The 21,802-nt window shown below is 34.8% G+C and overlaps 1 protein-coding gene across 1 annotated transcript; it reads right to left on the reverse strand.

Annotated features, from left to right (window-relative positions):
• Nucleotides 1–857: 857 nt before the first annotated feature.
• LOC106407096 (protein SMAX1-LIKE 3) lies at nucleotides 858–4,825 on the reverse strand. The gene is made up of 3 exons (XM_013847889.3): nucleotides 3,135–4,825; nucleotides 2,243–2,447; nucleotides 858–2,157 (listed from the first exon to the last, which is right to left on the reverse strand). The coding sequence occupies exons 1-3, from the start codon at nucleotides 4,283–4,285 to the stop codon at nucleotides 1,141–1,143; spliced, it is 2,373 nt and encodes a 790-aa protein (XP_013703343.1). The 5' UTR covers nucleotides 4,286–4,825; the 3' UTR covers nucleotides 858–1,140.
• Nucleotides 4,826–21,802: the final 16,977 nt, after the last annotated feature.

A 21,802-nucleotide genomic window follows, 5' to 3' on the forward strand; every position in this document is an offset into this window, starting at 1 on the left:
TACATGAATATGTTTTATAGTATCCGTTCTTTTGCCCTCTAGACGCAGCATATCCAGGCGGAAAAAAGCTTACCTTACTATTGTTATAGTGCATCTATTAAGTATTAACCATCGAAACGACAACAATAAATTGGACAAATAAATAAAATTTATTTGATTTTGTATTGCAAAAGATATATATATATATATATATATATATAGAATGAAGTCAGTTACTACGAAGCGGAGAAGTTTTATCAAATCATTGTCATAGTTAACGACAAGTAAAAGGAGAATGAGATAATGTGGTTTATGATAAATTGTGTATTAAGTAATAAGATGTTGTCTTTGTCAAAAAAGTGATTAGTATACTGCCGCTTTGCATGTTTGCATGTTCTTTCTTCTAGCTTAAGCGTTTTCTTCTACCTTAAGTTTGGTTTATCTTTTTATTCTCTTTTTGATTAGACTTCAAACTTGATTTTTAAAATTATTTAAGATCCCGGCTTTGGATTCAAATAGAAGAAAATTAAGTTGCAACTTGCACTAGCAATCAATAGAAAATAAATACGAAAACTATTAAAGAAATACCCTATGATAATATTAAGATATATACGTTTTTTTTGTCCAATAAAATATATGTTTTTTTTTTTTTTTTGTAAACTAATATATGTTTTTTTTTTGCATAAAGCCTTTACGCAATATTAACAACAACAAAAACACTCCAAGTGAATATTAACATGGAACTGTGGGACTATTTCACAAAAGACAAAAAAAAACAGCAAAATAAGTCACTTTGATGATATATCGACAAATTCATAAAGCTTGGTTTAATTCCGTTCAATCCAAATTAAATGTCAACAATTTTTTTTTTCCTTTTCTGCAGCTTTCCAACATTTTTCCTGAGAACATATATTATACGACCATAATATGAAAATTTTACATTAAACAAAAAAGATGAAATAAATTATCCAGCTTCCCATATCCTTCTAGAAATTTCCTAAGCCAAATAATTTTTTTTCTAAAACTACACGGTTTACCCAAAGTATTGTCCTAGTGAAAGATAAATTCTACGGAAACAAATAACGCATGATATACTCGATTTGATCATGTTCGTGTGTTCATAAACTGGGCCACGTTGTATGCATGCACACGTGCATGATGTTATGTTGATGAACACTTAAAATCAAACCGTGCATCCACAACTTCAAGCAAGCTAATCTCATCACATGACTCTTCTTCGCAAGCGTCATCGTCAAGAGATAGGTTAAGATCGAGTGCGACGCAAGTAACTACGTTCTTGTCCTCAGACTGATCTGAACCGTCCGATTTCTCATTAACCGGGGGAGAACAAGCTCTTGATCTTGAGCTGAATCTTTCACAGCTCAAGATCACAATAGCATCTCTAAGCGAAGCTTCTTCCCCACTCAAACTACGAACTCTTCCTCTCTCAATGGCTCTCTTGAAACCCTTTTGAGACAAATAGTCAGCTTGCTCTATATCTTCCACTAAGAACACTCTATTTGGATCAGACCAAACAGCTTCAGAGAATCTCTCAATGTAACTCCAGTTCTGCTCATCTCTCGACCTCTTGTTCCTCAAATCTTTCGACGAGAAACTGCTCAAACAGATCGAGACAAAGCTGTCTTGCGAACCAAACACGAGTTTAGCCAATTCTCTAGCGATCTTCTCTTTAGCCTCTACATCAAGACCTTGAAAGAACATCCATGTATCTTCTTTTACATCTTTGTCTCCGTTGATTATTCTCGTACTCGAGCCTGATCTGCATTTCAATACTGTTTTCGCTATATTTGATATTATATCCTTCTGCCATGGTATCTTGCTGTGCAAGGCATCACATAGTACTGCTAGGTTTTCAGCATTCATTTCTTTAAACCTAGAAGAGGCATGTTCCACCTCCATTCCATCGCTTGAAGAAGCTTCTGAGTTAACTGTTGAGTTAGGATTCGAAGAGAGAAGCTCTGGAAGGAACACTCTTAAGGGGAATGCATCAGGGGCCACGGAATCACCATTGGTTTGAAGATGATCCAGAGTACTAGAAGGTTGAGAGGAACCAGGAAAGGAAGAAGATAGTGAGAGTGTTTTTAAGGATGGTCTATTGTGGATTGAATCGCAGATTGTGTTCCACTTAACCACAAGTTCTTTCATTGAATCTGAATCCTGCCAAGTCCAATAATAAAAACCCTCTTAAAAGAAGAAAATGAGAAGGAAAAAATGAATTAATTTTGGTGTTATTAAAACTCACATTGCGACTATTTTGATTCTCCTTCTTGTATTGCTGAAGCCACGCCGGTAAAACTACAGTATTTACATTGCTGTTGTTATTCCTGCATCGCAAGAACCGAGCTTCTTCTTCGAATTTGACAGAACACTCCTCACAGAAACTGAGCTGATCCTCTGATGAATGCAGCTGCAGAGGTAAGCTCTCTGATTTCTTGACTTCAAGCTCTCTGCTTTGAAGCAAAAAGGTCATGATTAGTATTGGAGATAAATTGGGAAGCAAGATCAAGATTGTGAAACCCTGAAGAATAAATGAAAAGTTTTGAAGAACAAACTATTAGTATTGTAGCATAATCATTATTACTATATTTATATTTATGTGTTACATTTGGATTAGAAATGTTTACATTATTATTATATTTTTATTTATGTATTAAATTTCGATAGTTGACAAAAAATATATTAAATTTGGATTAGAAAAGTTTATGAATTTCAAGATTTTGGTCCGTAACATACACATAATTGCTTTTTAGCAAAAAAAAAAGGGAAAAAATACACATAATTGCTATCCAGTTTATCTCCAGTAATTAGGTAAAAAGTTAAATTTTTATTTAAACTTTAACTTAAAACTGAAATGAAGTAACTTATTTTCTCCAATCTTCTATAAGGATTTCTCACAAGAAAACTGATAAAATTATAGTAGATTTTTTCGAAAAAGGTACGAAAAGGATGCACGTTGTTTCACCGCTCTTTTAGACGATCACCACATAAAGCAAAAACACTATAGGTAAATTTGTCCTTTTTGAACAAAGAGACAAAATAGTTAGAACATATCCAACAAAAATTAAATAAAAAACATACTATTTCTAGTCTCTAAATGTTGATTGAGCGTATCAAAAGGAGAAGACTTTAATTACCTCTCGGGGACAAGACTCAACCGGAGGCTACTACTAGTCATGGGAATAGTGAGAGTGGTGAGACACCAAAGGGACTCAAGCGAGGGTTGACCAGACTTGCATCTCACGTAAGTCTGTGAAGTCGCAAGACCTATTAACCAAAACCTTCCATGATCTCCCATTAGCAACCCACGAGCCAGCTTCCCAATCTCCACTATCATATGCTCCACAGCACAGTAGTTGTTGTCGTTATTATTATTACTCATCAAATAACTTTTTGTTCTAGACTCTACGAACCAGTTTAGGTCTCCAAGATTTAGAATCACTCCTTTTCCGACACAGCTCCGCACGAGTGTCTCCAACTCCTTTAGCTTATGCTCCACGTCGGATCTATTAGGTTGTCCGAACGATGAGAACGATAACGTTATAAACTTAACGTCTTTTAAAGCTTGGGGCACGTCCTTTTTATCAACTTTCTCCATCACCGTTCTCACGACTTTGTCAACGGTGGCTAAACACTCTCCCACGATCACGAAGTTCCTCTTCCTTTTGTCGACTAGATTGTCTATAACGTTCATGACATCCTCGTCCCTGACAGGAGTTAACATTAACATCTGTCCTTCTTCGGGTTTACTCGTGGATATAGTTTTTGAGGAACTCTCTAAAGAAACAGCTTGCTCGACTTTGCTCTTCACTTGAGGACTCGAGAAACCAGCTTCTCTCATCACTCTACTCACGCTAGGATCATCGAGGATGGATATTATGAGCTGCTCCACTTCAATCTTGACTGCTAAGATCGGCTGCTGCTGGCTCTCGATGGTTCCACGCCGCTGGTGAGCCTGCGCGCGTTTGAAAGCTGCACCGAGAGCGTTTGAGATAGAAGGGAAAGGGGAAGTTTGAATCCCTAACATAGGACTCCCCGTGGAGGTCGGGAGGCGGTTTAGAGCCACGTTGAAGCAGAGCTCTAGGGCTCTGCATTGAAGAGGGTGCGTGTGAGATTGGAGACAAGCTGTTCTAAGTAAACCCGTTGGAGCAGAGAGCATGGTGCTAGCCACATGGAGAGGGGTGACCTGAGCATGTCCTCTCCTTCTAGCCAAGCCCATGGATTGTTTCACCACGTTTGCTGCTTCAGGCGTGAGGGCTTGCTCCACCGTGCATCCTCCAGCTCTCATGGTGACACACTGACAGCCTTAATTAGGAAAACCAAATGGAGGTAGTACTAGCTAGCACTGAGAAGCGAGAGGTCTATGATAAAGGTTTCAAGCGTATAGCTTCATTCCATTTATCTTAGATAATGAAAGCACCCAAAGAAGAAGGATCTATTAACTGTTTATATATGGATGTGGGGCTGATTATTAAACCTAACAGCAGAGTAAGAAAAGAGAGAGGGAGAGAGATCAAGGGAAGAGGTGAAAAGAAAGAGGGAGAGAAAGAGAAGTGTTTGGTCGTCAAATATATGAGGGAGGAGAAAATGTGTATGCTTTTCTTGTGATAGAGGAAAAATTTGGGGGGTTTTTTGAGGGTCCAAAGTGGTATGCATGTGATGACAAAGCAGTATCAAAAGGCAAAGGTAACTCAGCTTTGCCCTTATATTCTTTTCTTTCTCAAATTTCACAAAAAAGAAAAAGATGTAATGGGTACTGCAGCTTAGTGGGTCTCTCTCTTTTCTGCAAAGTGTATCACTTATTAGAAAGAACCTAATTAAAGATGCAAATCATCATTCATTTATATGATACATAATATTAAATAATATCCCCAATAACACTTGAAGAAAATATTTGAGATATAATCAGTTTCTCCTTTAGCGCCTTAAGCTACTACTAGCCAAGTCCCAACACCTTTTCAGACAACAGTCTCGTAATCTAGATCCAGTCACGTAAGCTAAACTCAGCATCACATGTAAGATACAACATAGGAGCCACCAAAACATCGGAATGAACAGATTTGTGTAAATATATATATATATATATATTATATACTTTTTAGCCAACTATGTGTCAAAAAGCATAGTTTTTTTTTGGAACGCATTATAAGCATAATTTTTATTAACAATATTTTGGTTTTATTCAAACAACATAGTTTATCAAACGTTAACATGTATTCCTTAAGATTGTATATGAATAGATTTACACTCTCATTGTCAAGTAACAGAAGCTATCAATAAACAAGAAAAATGAAATACCAAATTCTGTTCCAAAAGATAATCACAAGTCACTTGCTTGATGAACAATATTGAAGACTACTGACTAGTAACCAATTATATACGTAGTTTTCAGCCTATCAAATTTTGGAAAAGAAAAACGTTCAAGACTATGTTTTCTCAGCATAGTACACATCTGAAATGATATTGAAATTCGTACTTTAATTTCCAAATACTATCAAGCATAATCATTTCTTACCATTCCGACTCTTAGGGGAAAGAAACACAAAACAACACAAGGATCAACTACCCTGGTCTTTGAATTTAATTATTTTTGTATGATATTTAGAAACTCAACCCCTAAAAACACTAAAGCGCTAATCAAACTATCTGACCCATCACATACATCATTAGCTTTCGTTAATTTCATAAAAGTGTGTAGCTTTTGGACCATAACTATCATTTTAAAAACGAAAGAGAAGAGAAACGAAGGTGTTTTGAACAAGAAAAGTATTAAAAGAAAGCGCACAAGCCAGTCTCTTGGTGGGGACAGTCTTTGATTGTATCTGCTATCAACACGACCAATCATTTTCATGTGCCTAATGAAATCAAAGTTTCAGTCAGTAACAGGAACTCACGCCCAAATCGAAATAATAATAAACAGGTCACTACAAGAAAACAGCAAGGATAGGGAAAAAATCGTCGGAATTTCGTCGGAATAACGTTATTCCGACGACATATCGACGAAACAAGTCCTCTGAAATAATTCCTCGGAATTTCTTCTTTCCTCGGAAATCCCCCGGACTCGAAATTTTCCGACGGAATTCTGAGGAAACAAAATTCCGAGGAAATTCCGAGGATCACTAGTTTGTCGGAAATCTCCTCGGAATATACCGAGGGAGAAATTCGTCGGGATATTTCCTCGGAAGTTCATCGATCGATGCATTTTTGGACATATATCCATCGATCGATCGGAATATACCGAGGGACATCTTCCTCGGAATATTCCGAGGAACATGTCCCTCGGTATATTCCGAGGAAGATGTCCCTCTCGGTATATTCCGAACGTTTTTTTATAAACAGATCGATCGATGGATATATGTCCAAAAACACATCGATCGATCGAGTAAAAAATATAATTAATTTCCTCGGAATGTAAAAAATATTAATTTTTTTAAAAAAATAAAATTTTTGAAATTTAAATTCGAAAATATAAAATTAAAATTAAAATTGAAATCATATTAATTAATATTCAAAGTTTCACAAATAAAAATAAAACATTCCGAGTTTTTGGAAAAAAAAAAAACTACGGGTCTGACACGTCCGGGAACACCTCGTTCGGGTACATCCTCTGCATCATCTCCATCATTTGTTGGTTCAGCCTCCTCTGTACCTCATAGCCCGCCTGTTGAGCCGCCATCTGGGTCTCCAACAAAGATATGCGATCATCCTTGTCCTTCAACTGAGCCGTAAGTACTTCTGGATCAACAAAGGGCGGTGGTGCAGAAGAAGGAGGAACCGACCGGGTGCGACGACCCAAACCGACCAAACGTCCCTTCTTCTTTGGAACCGACTGAATAGAAAATAGCCAAATTTACAAATTTAAACCAAGAAATAAATGAATTGAACTTAAAAAAAAAAGAACTTACGGATTCAACGATTTCGTTGATTCGAAACCGGGACAAGTTGGTCGAAGCCGTCGAAGCGTCATCCTCGGTTTGAAGCTGAGACACTTCGTCTACCACCTGAGTTTGGACCAGGTCGACCACGTCCCTCACAAGACCGTCATCAATCTGGCCGGTCTTCTTGTTGGTATACGCCCTCCTCATTAGGGCGAGATCATCAACCGGCTCCCCATCATTTTCTTCCGCCTTGAAAAAAAACATAAATTAAAGAAACATTAGAAATTAGAAGAAATGCACAATAAATTAAAATTCTGAAACTCAAATAATTGAAAAAAAAGCGGTTGAACTTACCATGCAATCTCCCAGAGTGGCAATAGATTGAGCACCCAAGTTATGCTTGTAGATGCCCTTCCCTTTACGGTCGCTCCTGCGGTTGGTGGAGTTGGTGGAAGAAGTTTCTTTCGTCTCTTCCTTATCCCAATGCGCACACAACTCCTTCCAGACCGTGTCGTTCATCGACTTTGGGACCTTTTAATAATAAAAAAAAGAAAATAGTTTAATAAATTAAAAAATAGTTTAATAAATTAAAAAATTGTTTAATAAATTAAATCGAACCTTATTGATTTCCCACTTCTTCTTCCACTCGTGGATCTGCTTCCCATAGTTGTCCATAACTTTATGGACGAAGTGGTGATAGATAAAGAGCGTCTCATCGGAATTCTAGTTGAACTCTTGCTGAAAAAAAACACAATTAGTAGAAAAATTATATTAAAGATTAAAAATATAAGTAAAAAATTAGAATACTTACCGCAAACTGACGAAACCACAGAACCTGCTTGTCGGTAGGGAAGTGAGTGAAAGTCGGATGTCCCCTGTCGAGGGCCGAGTACATCATACGGTTGATCCATGCGCTGATCCCGTTCCCGGATCGGTTGAACCTAATAAAAAGAACAAACAGTTAATAATGAATCCAAATTTAAAGAAAAAAAAATGTTTAATTACCATGTTTGACCCCGTCCATGTGGATACGGAGTGAGATACGGAAGATGGTCACGACCGGGCTATTGAACCAACTCCGCAACACTCATCACTCCCGGAGGATCCGGATGCAGCAGCGGGAGCGAGAGGAGCAGGAGCGGGTGCAGCAGAGGGAGATGTATGGTTGGAGCTGTGTGGCGAAGGGGAATCTTGAAAATGGCTGGAATCCCGAGACTGGCTCCCCGTACCACCACGACCACGACGCTGTCGAGGCCGGGTCTGATCATCATGAGACCTGTAAATTAAAAAAATATATTTAATAAATACAAAAATATATAAATTAATTTTTTTTAAAAAAAATCCCAAATAATAGTTTTTAATCACAAAAAAGATTTATAGATATTAAAAATATTTAATAAATATATAAAAATAGTTCTAATAAACAAAAAATAGTTTTAATAAATAAAAAATAGTTTAATAATTACAAAAAATAGTATTAATAATATATATATATATATTAAAAATATTTTTCAATCCCAAATAATAGTTTTTAATCACAAAAAAAGTTTTATAGATATTAAAAATGTTTTGTAAAATCCAAAAAATCGAATTTATATACAAAAAAGATTTTGTAAAATCTAAAAAATCGAATTTATATAGAAAAATCGTTTTGTAAAATACAAAAATCGATTTTGTATACAAGAAACAGCATATATTTATTCATAGAGCAGAACTTGACTCAGTATTTTATAATTGGAACATAATTAAGAGATAGGAAATGTTTGATTCTAGGACCACTAACCAAAATGTAATTTATGATTTTATAGCTTAACTTGATAACACTAGATATATTCGCAAAGAAATTTAAACAGATGCAGATGCTTATCAAATCTTTCAAGAATCCACTGAGAAAAAAAACACAAATTCATTTATTGTTCAATGAAGACCCCCATAATATAAAGCGATTAGGAATTGTTTAAATCTATGAACAAAAAGAAATGATTCCGAGTATGAATTATTCAAACATGAGATCATTGCAGTAATTGGTACAAGGAGCTTTACCTATTATACCTTTTTGAAAAAGAAATGAGGTTAGAGAGAAAGGAGATAGAGAGGTTTACCTATTATACTTCTACTTTGATGAAAACATCCCTCTCTAACACATGAAGCATGCCACTTCATAGAAAGAAGAGAAAAAAATGCACCACCATTCAACTTGCCTAGGAATCTTCGATAAGATTTATACACTTTGGTAACAGAATCATATAAGCTATATCCCCACATAGATATCTATGTCCTAAAAGACTAATAAAATAGTAAATATATTATCTCCTCTTAAGATGGAAACTGAAGAATACAAGTATAAAATTACAATATCCTCACAAAAAAAATCTTCCTTTCATTCCCCAATCATCTTTTTTTTACAAAATTTTTACTTGTTTTATGTAAGCCTTAACCTGAAAGCCACTATTCCCTGCAACAAGTTCTACTACACTTACTTTCTCTCCCAATGCTTCTACAAAAGAAGCTAAAGCATCATTATTCAAAATGAGAAAAACGTAAACATATGTTGTGCCATAGAACAAATACAGAAATGATCCCACAATCATTATTCAGGAAAAGCAAGTGAACAATTTGAAATTCAAACATGATTATATTTTTTTTCTGGAAGATAATATGACATAATTATTGTGAACGTTAGATCACACACAAAAGAGCTTTTATTTCTTCTATTTATCATAAACGTTAATAGGGATGAATAAGTATTATAAACTTGCTTACGTATAAGATTACGCATAGTCATTTAGTTTTCTAAAGTCTCTTTGATGAAATTTTCGAGGTTTTCATGAGGTTACATAGGCGTGGATAAATGTTTATAAGACAGAAAAATAGAAAAATTATGAGAACAAACACAAACTCGTTAACTGTTTATAAGACAGAAAAAATTGAGGAAAGGGGATGTATTTATTAGCTTAGACCCAAAAGAGATCCAAAGGGAGACCAAAATCATTTAAATGTAAAAGTGTTTAGAATGATGAGAGCAAAGGAATTAGATGGTTGCCTCAGGCGCACTCAATCAACCCTTTACTCCTTTAATACATATTAGCTAATTGTGTTTGCCCTAACTAAAAGATTCAAACTCTATCACAAAAGAAAAAAATATTGCATAAACCAATCTTTTCGAGAAAGTTTATGACCACAACAGTCAAATGTGAATTGCTTTAAGACTTTAACGAGGACCAGACCCCAGATTCTAAAGCGCTTGCGTTAACGAGAAGAACAGAATGTGAAATCAACCCGTCTATCCAGCCCACTTGCTAAAGATTTAGCCAATTTAGCCATCAACTTTTGATGAGTTTGGCCTTTTACAAAGCAACACACAATATTATAAATCAGATTTTAAAAATCACTTACCGAGTATTTTGCTTGTTACACGTTGACCTGAACACTACAAGAAAATACAAAATTAGTGACGAAAAGTAACGAGGAAAATAATTTGTCATAAATGCACTTCTTATGTACGAGACCCTTACGAGGAAAAAACAAATCAACGTAATTTCGTCGTAAAATAACGACAATAAAGTTTCGTCGTAAAAAAGACGCAATTTAACGTGATTTTTACGAGGAAAACATATTTCGTCGTAAAGCGGACGTAAATATAACAAGGAATTTGCGACAAAATATTTTACATCTATTTAACGTCGAAGTCTCGAGTGCACCAACTTTTAGTTTTAAACACGTTTTTTGTTGGGCTACCTAACTACATTTCATTATAAATTCCTAGAAAAATTTCACCTACCAGTTTCGAAAACTTCCTATAAATATGGCATTTGTGTTTCATTTGAAGCACACCAAATTGAAAAAAAAAACTAAAAACGTGAGAGAAAAAAAATGTCGGGTGATCAAATATAGTTGAATTGCGGAGGTGGATGTATACGCACAGAGATACTAACGACAGAGTGACGAAAGAATATCTCGAAGGGCTGGAGACATTTATGCATCAAGCAGATTCTACACCGCTCGCTCAGGAAAGCGGTAAGATGTTCTGTCCTTGTCGGAAATACAACAATTCAAAATTGGCAACTCGTGAAAATGTATGGAAACATTTAATAAATAGAGGTTTCACGCCACATTACTATATATGGTTTCAACATGGAGAAGGTTATAATTATGCGAATGAAGCTAGTAGTAGTAATAGCAATTTTCAGGATGAACCGGTAGTCAATTCCTCTCTTTCTCCAAGCAAGGTACTCTCTCTCTCTCTACTTCCTCTCTAATTTGTAGCTTAGGTGGTTAGTTTAGTGTAATTAGCTTAGGTGGTTAGTTTAGGATAATTAGTTTATGGAATTTGTAGGTAATATAGGATTATGATTTATAAATGTTAATTAATAATCTATATATTTATTTTTTATATGGTTAATAATAACAATTTTTTTTTTTTCAGATGGTTCGAAAGAATAAGAAGGGCAGTACACAGCATTACAGTCAGATGTTTGGTGGTGAGCTTGGTACTCGTACAGACGCATCATCTTCTTCAGCTCCTAGCTCTTCGTTTCCGGAATTTGTCCCCGACTCTCAGGCGCCTCCGTATGTTCCGCCACCATTTCCTCGGTTTGATGCGCCACCCGCGCATCATGATCATGTTCCTGAGCAGGTACCTCCTCCTCCGATGGCGCCTGACAAGATTCATCCCGATTTGCTGGTACCGCCGAGTGCTCCTTATGCTATGTACACCGTCGAGGAACTTCTCGCTCAGCCAGGTAGAGGAGGTTTACCAGTGTTAGACCCCGATGACCCGACAGAACTTTGTGGTACATTACATTTTTATTATGCAATTATTTTATAAAAAAAAATAAAAATTAAGCTAACACTTTTTTTTTGGTTTCTTTCAAGTTTGAGGTTGACGGTTCTGTCGCTCATAACGTAACCGAGGTGATCAAAGGCTACTTCCCCCACGCTCATCCGAACAGGAAAACGACACCGATCTACATTAGAAAGACGTGGTTCAAAATGTTTGCCGTAAGATACTATTAATCTAATTTTTTATTATAACGAATTATTATTTTTAAAGTAATTACTAATCTAATTTTTTTTACAGCAAAAATATCATTGGTCCATTGGGGTGAACGAGAGGGTGAAGAATACGTTTGAAGCGAACGCGAAAAAACGATTGTTGGACACGGTATCCAACTGGAAGGATGATTGGATCTTGAGGGGTTATGATCAGGGAAAACCCGCTGAGCTCACCACGCTTGTGTGGGATGACCTCATCCGTTATTGGAAACTACTATCGTCCATTAAAGTCTCCAATAGTTGCTCCGCCTCCCGTCTGACGAGAGATGAGCATGGCAACGGGCCGATGCTTCACACCATAGGTCAAAAACCCTACGCCGGTGTCCGTATGGAGATGGTAATTAAATATTTCAATTACTTTTTTAATATATATTTTATATATTATAACTTTTTAAATGTTTTTAGGCCAAAGAGACGGGAGAACCTACAAGATCTTTGCGAGTCCCGTCTCTTAAAGATCTTTGCGAGAGGACCTACAAGAACAAGGCTGGGAAATTTGTTGATCCTAGGTCCGAGCAAATCTACAACGACGTGGTTGCTCGAATTGAAGATCGCCAAACCCAGTTGACCCAGCAGTCTCCCGATAGAATACCAGTCACATTATCCACACTTGAAGTGGATCAGATTTACAAGGAGGTAAATTTTTAAAAAAATCTTTAATTATTATTATTCATTTAATCTAATTTTTAATTACTAACATTTTTTTAAGGTTGTCCTTAAGAAAAATGGACGTACGTTGGGGATTGGTTCCGTCAACGATGTCCCAAGAGCGACATCGTCTTATGGTCAGAGACGGGCTGATGAAGTCACTGAATTGTGTTCCCAGTTGAACGAGATGCGTTCCGAGTTGAACCAGACGCGGTCTTCGTTTGCAGCTCGTATGACTTCATTCGAGAGCATTCTAGACGTTCTGGCGTCTGGAAATCCTAAGGTGGAGGCTATTGTGGCACAGATGCGGACACAAACTTCCGTTCCAGAGCCATCCCACAATGAAGAAGATGTCCGGAGGACGAGTTAGGAGTTCTTCGACGAGCTCCTCCCCTCCAACAATCCTTAGTTTTTTTTTCATCTTTTTATTTTGTAGTAAAAATTTGAAACTTAAATATTTATAAAATATTTTCATATTTATTTATATTATTTACATTTTTAAGAATTTAGAAATAAATTTAAAAATATATTTGATTATATTTTTGTTTTTGTACAAAATAAACAATCGAAGCAAATTCGTAGCTAATTTACGTCTAATTAACGACAAAAAATAATATTTTCTTTACGAGGAAAAAGTTTACGTGTTCTTTACGAGGATATTGTTTACGTCTAATCTACGAGGATAAAGTTTACGTCTACTTTACGAGGAAACATTTACGTGTTTTTTACGAGGAAATGATTTACGTGTTCTCTACGACGAAAATGTTTACGTGTCTTTTACGAGGAAATATTTAACGTGGTTTTTACGAGGAATGTGTTACGTCGCTTTTACAAGAAATGTGTTACGTCGCTTTTACGATAAAAGTTTTGACCCCACTTTATGACGAAAATATTTCCTCGTAAAGTTACGACGAACTAGCGACGAAATATGCGTTACGAAAAACGTTTAACGACGAAACGGCTTTCGTAGTAAATTCGTCGTAAACCCTATTTTACGACGAGATAACTACGAAAACCGTAGTCATTTTATTTGCGTTTTCTTGTAGTGGAAACTGGGAGTTGTTCTTTCCACGCTGTCCGCATTTATTAGGGAAAAAAAGAAAGGGCTTTGCTGTGAGCTTAGACCAAAATGCATACAAAGTTCAGACCAAAATCATTTGAATGCAAAAGTGTTTTAAACGAAAGAAAGCAAAGGAATATAGATAATTTCTTCTGGCACACTCCAACCAAACTTTTTCCTCTAATTAAAATTGTTTTGCTCCAACAAAAAGCATTCAACCTCAGTCACACCAAAAAGAAAATCGTCTGTGTAACCGAATCCTTTCAAGAAAGTGTGTGGCAGGATAGTCAAAATCTGAATGCTTTAACCAGGACCAGACCCCATATGATTCTTAAGCACTTATATATGTTAGCCAGAGGGAAAATGGCATATTCCTCTGTGAACTAATTGTTCCCGGCTTTTTCATACACGAATTTTTAAATCATGCCAAAAACCACATGAACAACGGAAAAGTGGTTTATTCCCCTATGAACTATTTTTCCCCTATGAACTATTTTTCCTGGTTTTTCACACACGAACTTTTACACCATGCTAAAAAGCACATGAACAACTTTTTTTTTTGAATAACATACACAAAATATCGATTTTTAAACTAATTCCCCTAAAACTGTAAATGGTGTTATTTAAATGTTAACTAGGTTTGTGACAGGTGGAGAGCCGGTTTAATTTGGATTGATAAATACTATGTAGTTTTATCTTTTTATCTTTTTTTTGTCAATTGTTCTTCTTTTTCGAAAATAGTTTTACTCTTCGTCATCAATTGGAGATACAATTTATTATTCCGCAGAATAATAAAATGTTTTACATGATGCATAAAGAAAGAAAAGCAGCAACTACTAGCTTACAATCTCCATGTATTGCCACAAGGAACTATAAAATCGGTGCAGTATCCCCAACAGATGATGAAGAGTAAAACGATTTCTGAAAAAAGAGCAATTGACAAAAAAGAAAAAAAGAATAGAACGACATGGTATTTTTTTATCAACCCAAATTAAACCGGTTTTCCACATGTCATAAACCAAGTTAACGTTTAAATTACACCATTACAGTTTTAGGAGAATTAGTTTAAAATAGATAGTTTATGTTTGTAATTTTAAAAATAGAGTTGTTCATGTGCTTTTTGGCATGATTTAAAAGTTTGTGTGTGAAAAAGCCAGAAAAAACCTAGTTCATAGGGGAATAAGCTATTTTCGTGTTGTTCATGTGGTTTTTTGCATAGTTTAAAAGTTCGTGTGTGAAAAAGCCGGGAACAATTAGTTAACAGGGGAATACACCATTTTCCCGTTAGCCAGAAAGAAAAAAAAAAAACACATCGTAAATTCGATCAGTCTATCCATTCCACTTGATGAAGCTTTTAGTTAGTTTTATATCAACTTTTGAAGAGTTTGGCCTTCAGCAGAAGTGTTTTGCATCAACAGATTTTTTTTTTAAACTAGGGTATTGCTTGTCTTAAGTGACACTGAAACTGATTTTGAATTTGGATGAAACGTAAAGGTCATACGTGTTCAGAACTTCTGCATGACTTTCCCCAGGTTTCTATCAAATCAAACATTTTCCCAGGAATTTATATGGACATAACAATAGAGCCTCGAATATTGTTAAACAATTTCAAAATAAGGCAGTCTTATCACCAAATCAAGTAATAAAAGCAAATTATGGGATTATCTACTCAAAAGGGGGTTCCATTTTGTTTTTTCTTAGCTTTCTGAGCAATCAAAATAATCATCTTTATTCTCCCGGTGTGACCATGTGGGAAAAAAAAAACGAATAGAAGTAGAAAAGATGGAGAGAAAGATATATATTGGAATAGATTAAGGCATAATTCTCCTTTGGACGGCCTAACTTTAAGAAAGAAAGAGATAAACTTTAAAGATTAAAGGAGGAATGGAGAAAAGTTGTCCTAATTTTGACATGACAGCCTTCTTAATCTAATGTTATGCACTTAATTATATTACAACATGTTTATTTATTTAGAAAATAATTTGTAGCCAAAAAGGTTCGCTTTGTTCAAATATATTTGAGTCTTAGTTTTTTTTTTTTGAACACAATTTGAGTCTTGGTTAAGAATCTAAAGCGGTGCATATATCCTCACACTTGTTCCCTACACTACATTTTCCAAGAGTTTAAGCTAGCTGAACGGCACAAGTATCATATCACAGCATCGGATACATATGTGAATCCATAATGTCAACGAAATCGAGCATTTGCAATATCACGCAGTGAACATGTGTTGGAAAAGTCCTATCACATGAAACACATGATGAGCTTTTTTTATATGCTTACAGAAATGAAAGAACAGAAGTAGTGAAAGTCAGAGGTGTCTGATGATCTCTAAGCAAAATTCTTCGATATGTGGTAGCTTGACAACAACTTTTTTTAACACCACATATAGATTATTAGATAGCTTGACAACAACTAAAATGTCAAACATAGGTTTTTATGATACGGCAAGTTACACCCGGCTTGTCATTTTTCGTCAACCATCTATCCTTTTCCCGGTAAATCACTTTACAGACAAATAGTTACAAAACTTCTTCTCAAATAGTACCCTAAAAGAAAATTGAATCAGCTTGGTTACTTGTAAGTCGTAACAAAACAAAGTTACAACACAACGACAGCTATTGCAGTGGTACTACCAGATGCTTATTCATAAATAACAAATATTAAAGCATAAACTTACGATGATTTGATATATTCATCGTAATCACGTCAAGTTTCATCATCCATCTGAACATTGTGTGGATACTTATTCAACCACAGAACAAAAACAATCACACAAGCCAACAAACTCCACTTGTATAATCTTTTACGAAAAAGAAGTTGAAAATAATTCTTGTGTAGAAAGAAAGACCATGACGTCCTATAGTTGTCGCAGAAATACGGCGGAATACGACTCTATCTGATCAGAAGGACGAAACCTTGCTCGACCGTTTCGCTTGTATAATATCCTCCGCGCGCGTCCAGGTTTGGGCTTGTAGGTGACGAGACTATTCCGATCCTGCGCAAGATGAGACAAATAAATTCAACCCCAATATATGTACGTGCTCTTTCATTGAGCCAATAAGTTGAGGGTTAAGGCCCATTAACTGGTCTTTCACAAAGCCTCTAACTTATTATTTAAGCCGTTGGATTGTTCAAATCTTCTAAATGAACGTTTAAAATTTCTGGCAATGATTGTCAATAAAGATCTTCTGTATCTTGCGTATGTATACCGGAAGTGATTAGAATGAACTTGTAGCTTTATGTTTTTGGCGGTAGAATTTAAGCTGTAAATTTATTTGATGTATATTATTTTGTTGTAGCTTTGTAAAGTACTATCTTTTGGCTCCGGAAATAAAGTTTCCTGCAGCTATATTTTAATTTTATAGAGACTAGATCATTTTTCCGCGATACGCGCGGATAATATACTTTTATTTTTTTTTCACATTTTATCACATGTAAATTATCATCTTAGTTTAAGATTAATTGTGTTTATTTGATCAATTGCAACTTACTATTTTTACTTTCATGGTAAATCTTTTGTATAAATGAAGAAATTTAGTTTTAAAATTCTATTTCTCATTTTAAAATATTATTTATATTAATCTCAAATAAGTTTCTATTAGATGAAATGAAAAAGAGTAACCTGACTTTCACAGTAAAATTAGGAAGACAGTTTGAATTACTTTTCTTTTATTATGTTTGGCAAACTTTACTTCTGTATAAGATTTGAAGCATTTTAGGGATCAAAATTTCATATAAGTAAAACACATCAGAACAAAAAAATTTGTTCAATAATGCACCTGCATTTATTATTATTGTTTTACGTAAATTTTATAAAATCGATGATTGATAACCATTTTAGAACTGAAACCGTTTAAAATTTGTCTATGCGTTATTAAATCGTAAAAATATTAAATTATAAAATAATATTAATATTTATTGGAAGTGATGTAATAATACTATTATTAGTGACCAATAATTTAAATATAGAAAAATTATTGATCCGTACTTTGATATTTCTTAGAAAAATTATTTATTCACCGACCAATAAAAGTCTGCGAGCTCATATTCATTAGTTGAAAAAAAAGAAACAAAATAATAAGAATTCGCCAAATTATATTATGTTTTTAAAATAAATAGAAAAGTAAAATAAAAAAAAATAGTACAAATTTTTTAAACCATTGTTAACGCAGTCATCAAAACAATAAACCCTAAATCCTAAACATTAAACCCTAAAAACTAAACCTTAAATTTTTGGGTAAATTCTAAACTCTTGGGTAAACCCTTAATCTTTGGGTAAACCCTAAATCCTTGGGTAAACTCTAAACCCTTGGGTAAACCCTAAACTATAGGGTAAATCCTAAACCCTAGGGTTTAGGGCTAAGATTTAGAGTTTTAATGACGGCGTTTAGGATTTAGTGTTTAGGATTTATTGTTTAGTGTTTATGATTTAGAGTTTAGGATTTACCCAATGATTTAGGGTTTAATGGTTAGACTTTAGGATTTAGTGTAATTTTATTGACAACATTAATAATGTTTTTTAAAAAAACTCATTTTTTGCAGCTAGTACTATTTTTTTAATTTATTTTTACTTTTTTTATTTTAAAAACACAATACAACTTTGCAATTTTTTTTGCTTTTTCTAAAAAAATTAAAAATGATATGACATGCTATAATTGGCTGGTGAACCTACGTCTTCTGGAGTAATCAAAAAAAAAAAAAATTCTTAGAACGCGTAGATGTTGTTTTTGTAAATTTGTTCTAATATAATTTTGATAACATTATAGTAAATAAGTCTTATTTGGCGTTGGACTTCTGTAAATTGAAACACAATTATGGATAAACTGTTTTCTAATTAAATACAACGCATAATAGTGTATGAACCAAAATTTCTTTTGAAAAAATAAATTTAAATATATGGAACGAATAAACATCAGAAGCTGCAATTAGACATGAACATCCCTTTTTAGAATTTTTGGAGAAACAAATGTATGTTATGATTTTCGAGAGAATTTTAATTTTAGCTTTTACCCCAAATTTGATATCATTATTTAAATTTATCTTTAAAAGATAACCATTTTCATAAATACTTTAAATTTCTGAAAACTAAAACTGACATTATAAATCATTTAAAATGTTTAAAATCATTTATAAAATATTTATAAAGGTTCATAAATTCAAACCCAATCCATAAATAATCTACTAAGGCAACATAAAACAAAAACTGATAATATACTTTTATCAGCCGTGACCATGACTGGAGCAACATCATGACCATGACTCTTTCTCTCTGTATCTTCAACAGTGCTCTGAAATCGTTTATCCTCAAAGATGATGTTATTGTCATCAGAAACATAGCTTGTGTGTGAACTCGATGAAGCCAAGGTTGACTGTTTCTTGAGCTGAACATCTTCTGAACAGCTATCGTTGACATCATCTTTAATTGGCTGCTGCTTCGCTCTGCCTACTTTAGCAAAGGAATCACTCTGCCTCATCTCCAATGAGTTATCTCGAGAATGACCTCTCTTCCATGAAGCATTTTCTGATTGTTCATCAACATTTTTCTTAGAAAGCTCTGCCCTGGTAGTAGATTGATCTTCTTCTTCCCTATAAATGCTTCTTGGCATTTCTTCTTTAACAAAACCTCCGCTTTGCACATTTGAGCTACTATGTCTATGTGAAGGTTCGTTTCTTATATTATCATAAGAGGATGAGTTCGGCGACTCTGTGGAACTCTGCATCGTCATCCTCATCCTTTCTTTACTTGAAAGCTCAGCAGCTGCACGTGCAGGAAAACTCACTCTTTCAGCAGATTCAGCAGCTGCATGTGCAGCAGTCGTAGCATCAGCAAATTCTGTTTCGTATGGAGATGAATCCACATAACCTGGATGAGGGTCTGTGTTCTCTGCCACCATTCTTATCTCCTGTATAAAAGAAGAAATGATTTGTTACATCTAACGCTTCAACACAGTTAGAACAAACATTAAACAAAAAGTTTTTTTTTATGAAAAAAAACTAACCAGAAGGTCTTGGATCTTGACGATAGTGATCAGTAGAAGCAGTGCGGCTGGAAGATATTCCGCCAGTTTCATATAAGTTCTGCTCCACGTTAGCAGTAGATGGAGCTTGAAACTCTGGAGGTTGATTGTTTGGATTCTTGAAGAATATGAGTTTATTCCACTCACGGACTGAGAGGAACTTGCTCCACTCTGCTCAAAGAAATTGAAAATGCCATTGAGAAAACTTATACTAAAGAAACAGACTGGTGAAGCTTAGGCTATGAAATGAAGATGTAGTTACTGACCATCAATACAGTCTCCTTTGGATCTGGCTCAACCAAAGATTCTGGTTCCCATGTTACATTATGCTCCGTAGCAATCTCTTTCAAAATTTTGTTCTTCGTTGGACCATCAGGAGCTTTAACCGACAGTTTATCCACCAACTAAGCATACATAGAGAGAGAAAGAATCATCATCATCATCATCAAGAATGATGCATCTCTCCTACGAACATCAGAGAAAGGAAAACAACAACACAAGCAACCAAAACTCACCAAGCGGCTCACACCAGAATCTGACTGCAACCCAACAGCAGCTGAAACAAAATCTTTGCCATACTTAGCAGAGAAATGCTTAATGACATCAGCTAACTCCGCGACATCAGGAAATTATAAGCTTCTAGGTATATAAAGAGGAGGAAAAAAAGGAGCTGAAACGAAACCATAAAGAAGGAGTATTGATGGATCGATTAAAACTGAGTCGAAATGGTTTAGGGGGAGAAGCCGAAGTGGCAGAGGAGAAGAGAGAAGACGAAGTGGTAGAGGAGGTGAGAAGAGACACACGACTTCAGCTCTGTGTCATAGACCTAGGTCTAATTATTAGATGATCTAAAAGCCCAATCCCAAATCAAAAGAAGCCCACACGCATAAGTCAATTCAGAAAAAAATTTAAGTCCAGCTCGAAAACGAAATGTTCTGATTGGAAGATTATTTATGCTGACGTGGACATGCTAGAATTGGAGATTATCCCCCTTTTAGTATTGTGATTTTTTTTTGTTGTGAAATTTTTAAGGAAAAGAAAGCTCGATTGGTTGACATATATGGTTTCAGACTAAATTTTGGTTGTCTAGAGCCGAAACCAATCACCTCCATGATCTATTTGTAGCCATATGAATTCATATTTATTTTGGAAGGTAGTTGAATTGTGTACAAAAACAAGAGTCAATTTGCTGAATATACATCATAAGAGTCAAAATTAAGAAAGTAACATGCTTTAAAAAAAAAAAAATTCTGTAGCAAAATCAACCTAAACTGATTGTTTTGCCATTTTTGCTTTAACACCTAAGAAAGAGTTTACATCTTCATTTTTGTTATTTTTCAACATCACCGACAAACTTTACACTCACAATTTTTTCTCCATCATTGATTTCAATAGCCTCTCGTCAAATCTGCATGCACCAATCTCATATCCGAATCTTTTCAACCGTCATTAACTCCGTCGGAGACGTTACACGAAATCTTTCAACCGTCGTTATCTGTGTGTTTTGACCCCAACCCTACATCGACCTCCTCCTCCTTAACTGGTCATCACCATTGTTGCAATAAGTCCGTCAACGCATGATGCGCTATGTATGACAGTGAGTCATATACTCAAAAAAGCCATGCCTCCCAAAAAATCTCTCTGAGCTATTGAACATCGATCTCAAACGGGCTAAAGGATTTTTTTTTTTTCTTTCCAAATTTATGAATTCCCCCAATTATGATTTTGGAAGTAAACGTCAATTGATGACTAATAGATTGCATGATCTTAGCGAATCGTAATCCCCAGCTCGTTGCAAGAAGAAAAACACACCATACATTTATGAAACTGAATCAGAAATACTAGTACGTTGTTAACAAATATTGTTCAATGCTAAACTTTACTATTAAATGTTATATTAATTATTACTCCCTCTGTTTCATATTAAATATCGTTTTAGAGAAAAAAATTTGTTACAAAATAAAATAAGTGTAGTTTTCAAAATTTATTAATTTTATTTTGTTATTTGTTTTTCTATTAGTTGAAATATGGTTAAATGTATAGTTAATTGTGTTTTTATACAGAAAACATGCAAAATTAATTGTTTCTTTAATCCGTGTGCACAAGTCTAAAATGACACTTAATATAAAACAGAGGGAGTAGTG

The sequence above is a fragment of the Brassica napus genome, chromosome C7 (genome assembly GCF_020379485.1).
Source record: "Brassica napus cultivar Da-Ae chromosome C7, Da-Ae, whole genome shotgun sequence".
Classification (NCBI taxonomy): domain Eukaryota; kingdom Viridiplantae; phylum Streptophyta; class Magnoliopsida; order Brassicales; family Brassicaceae; genus Brassica; species Brassica napus.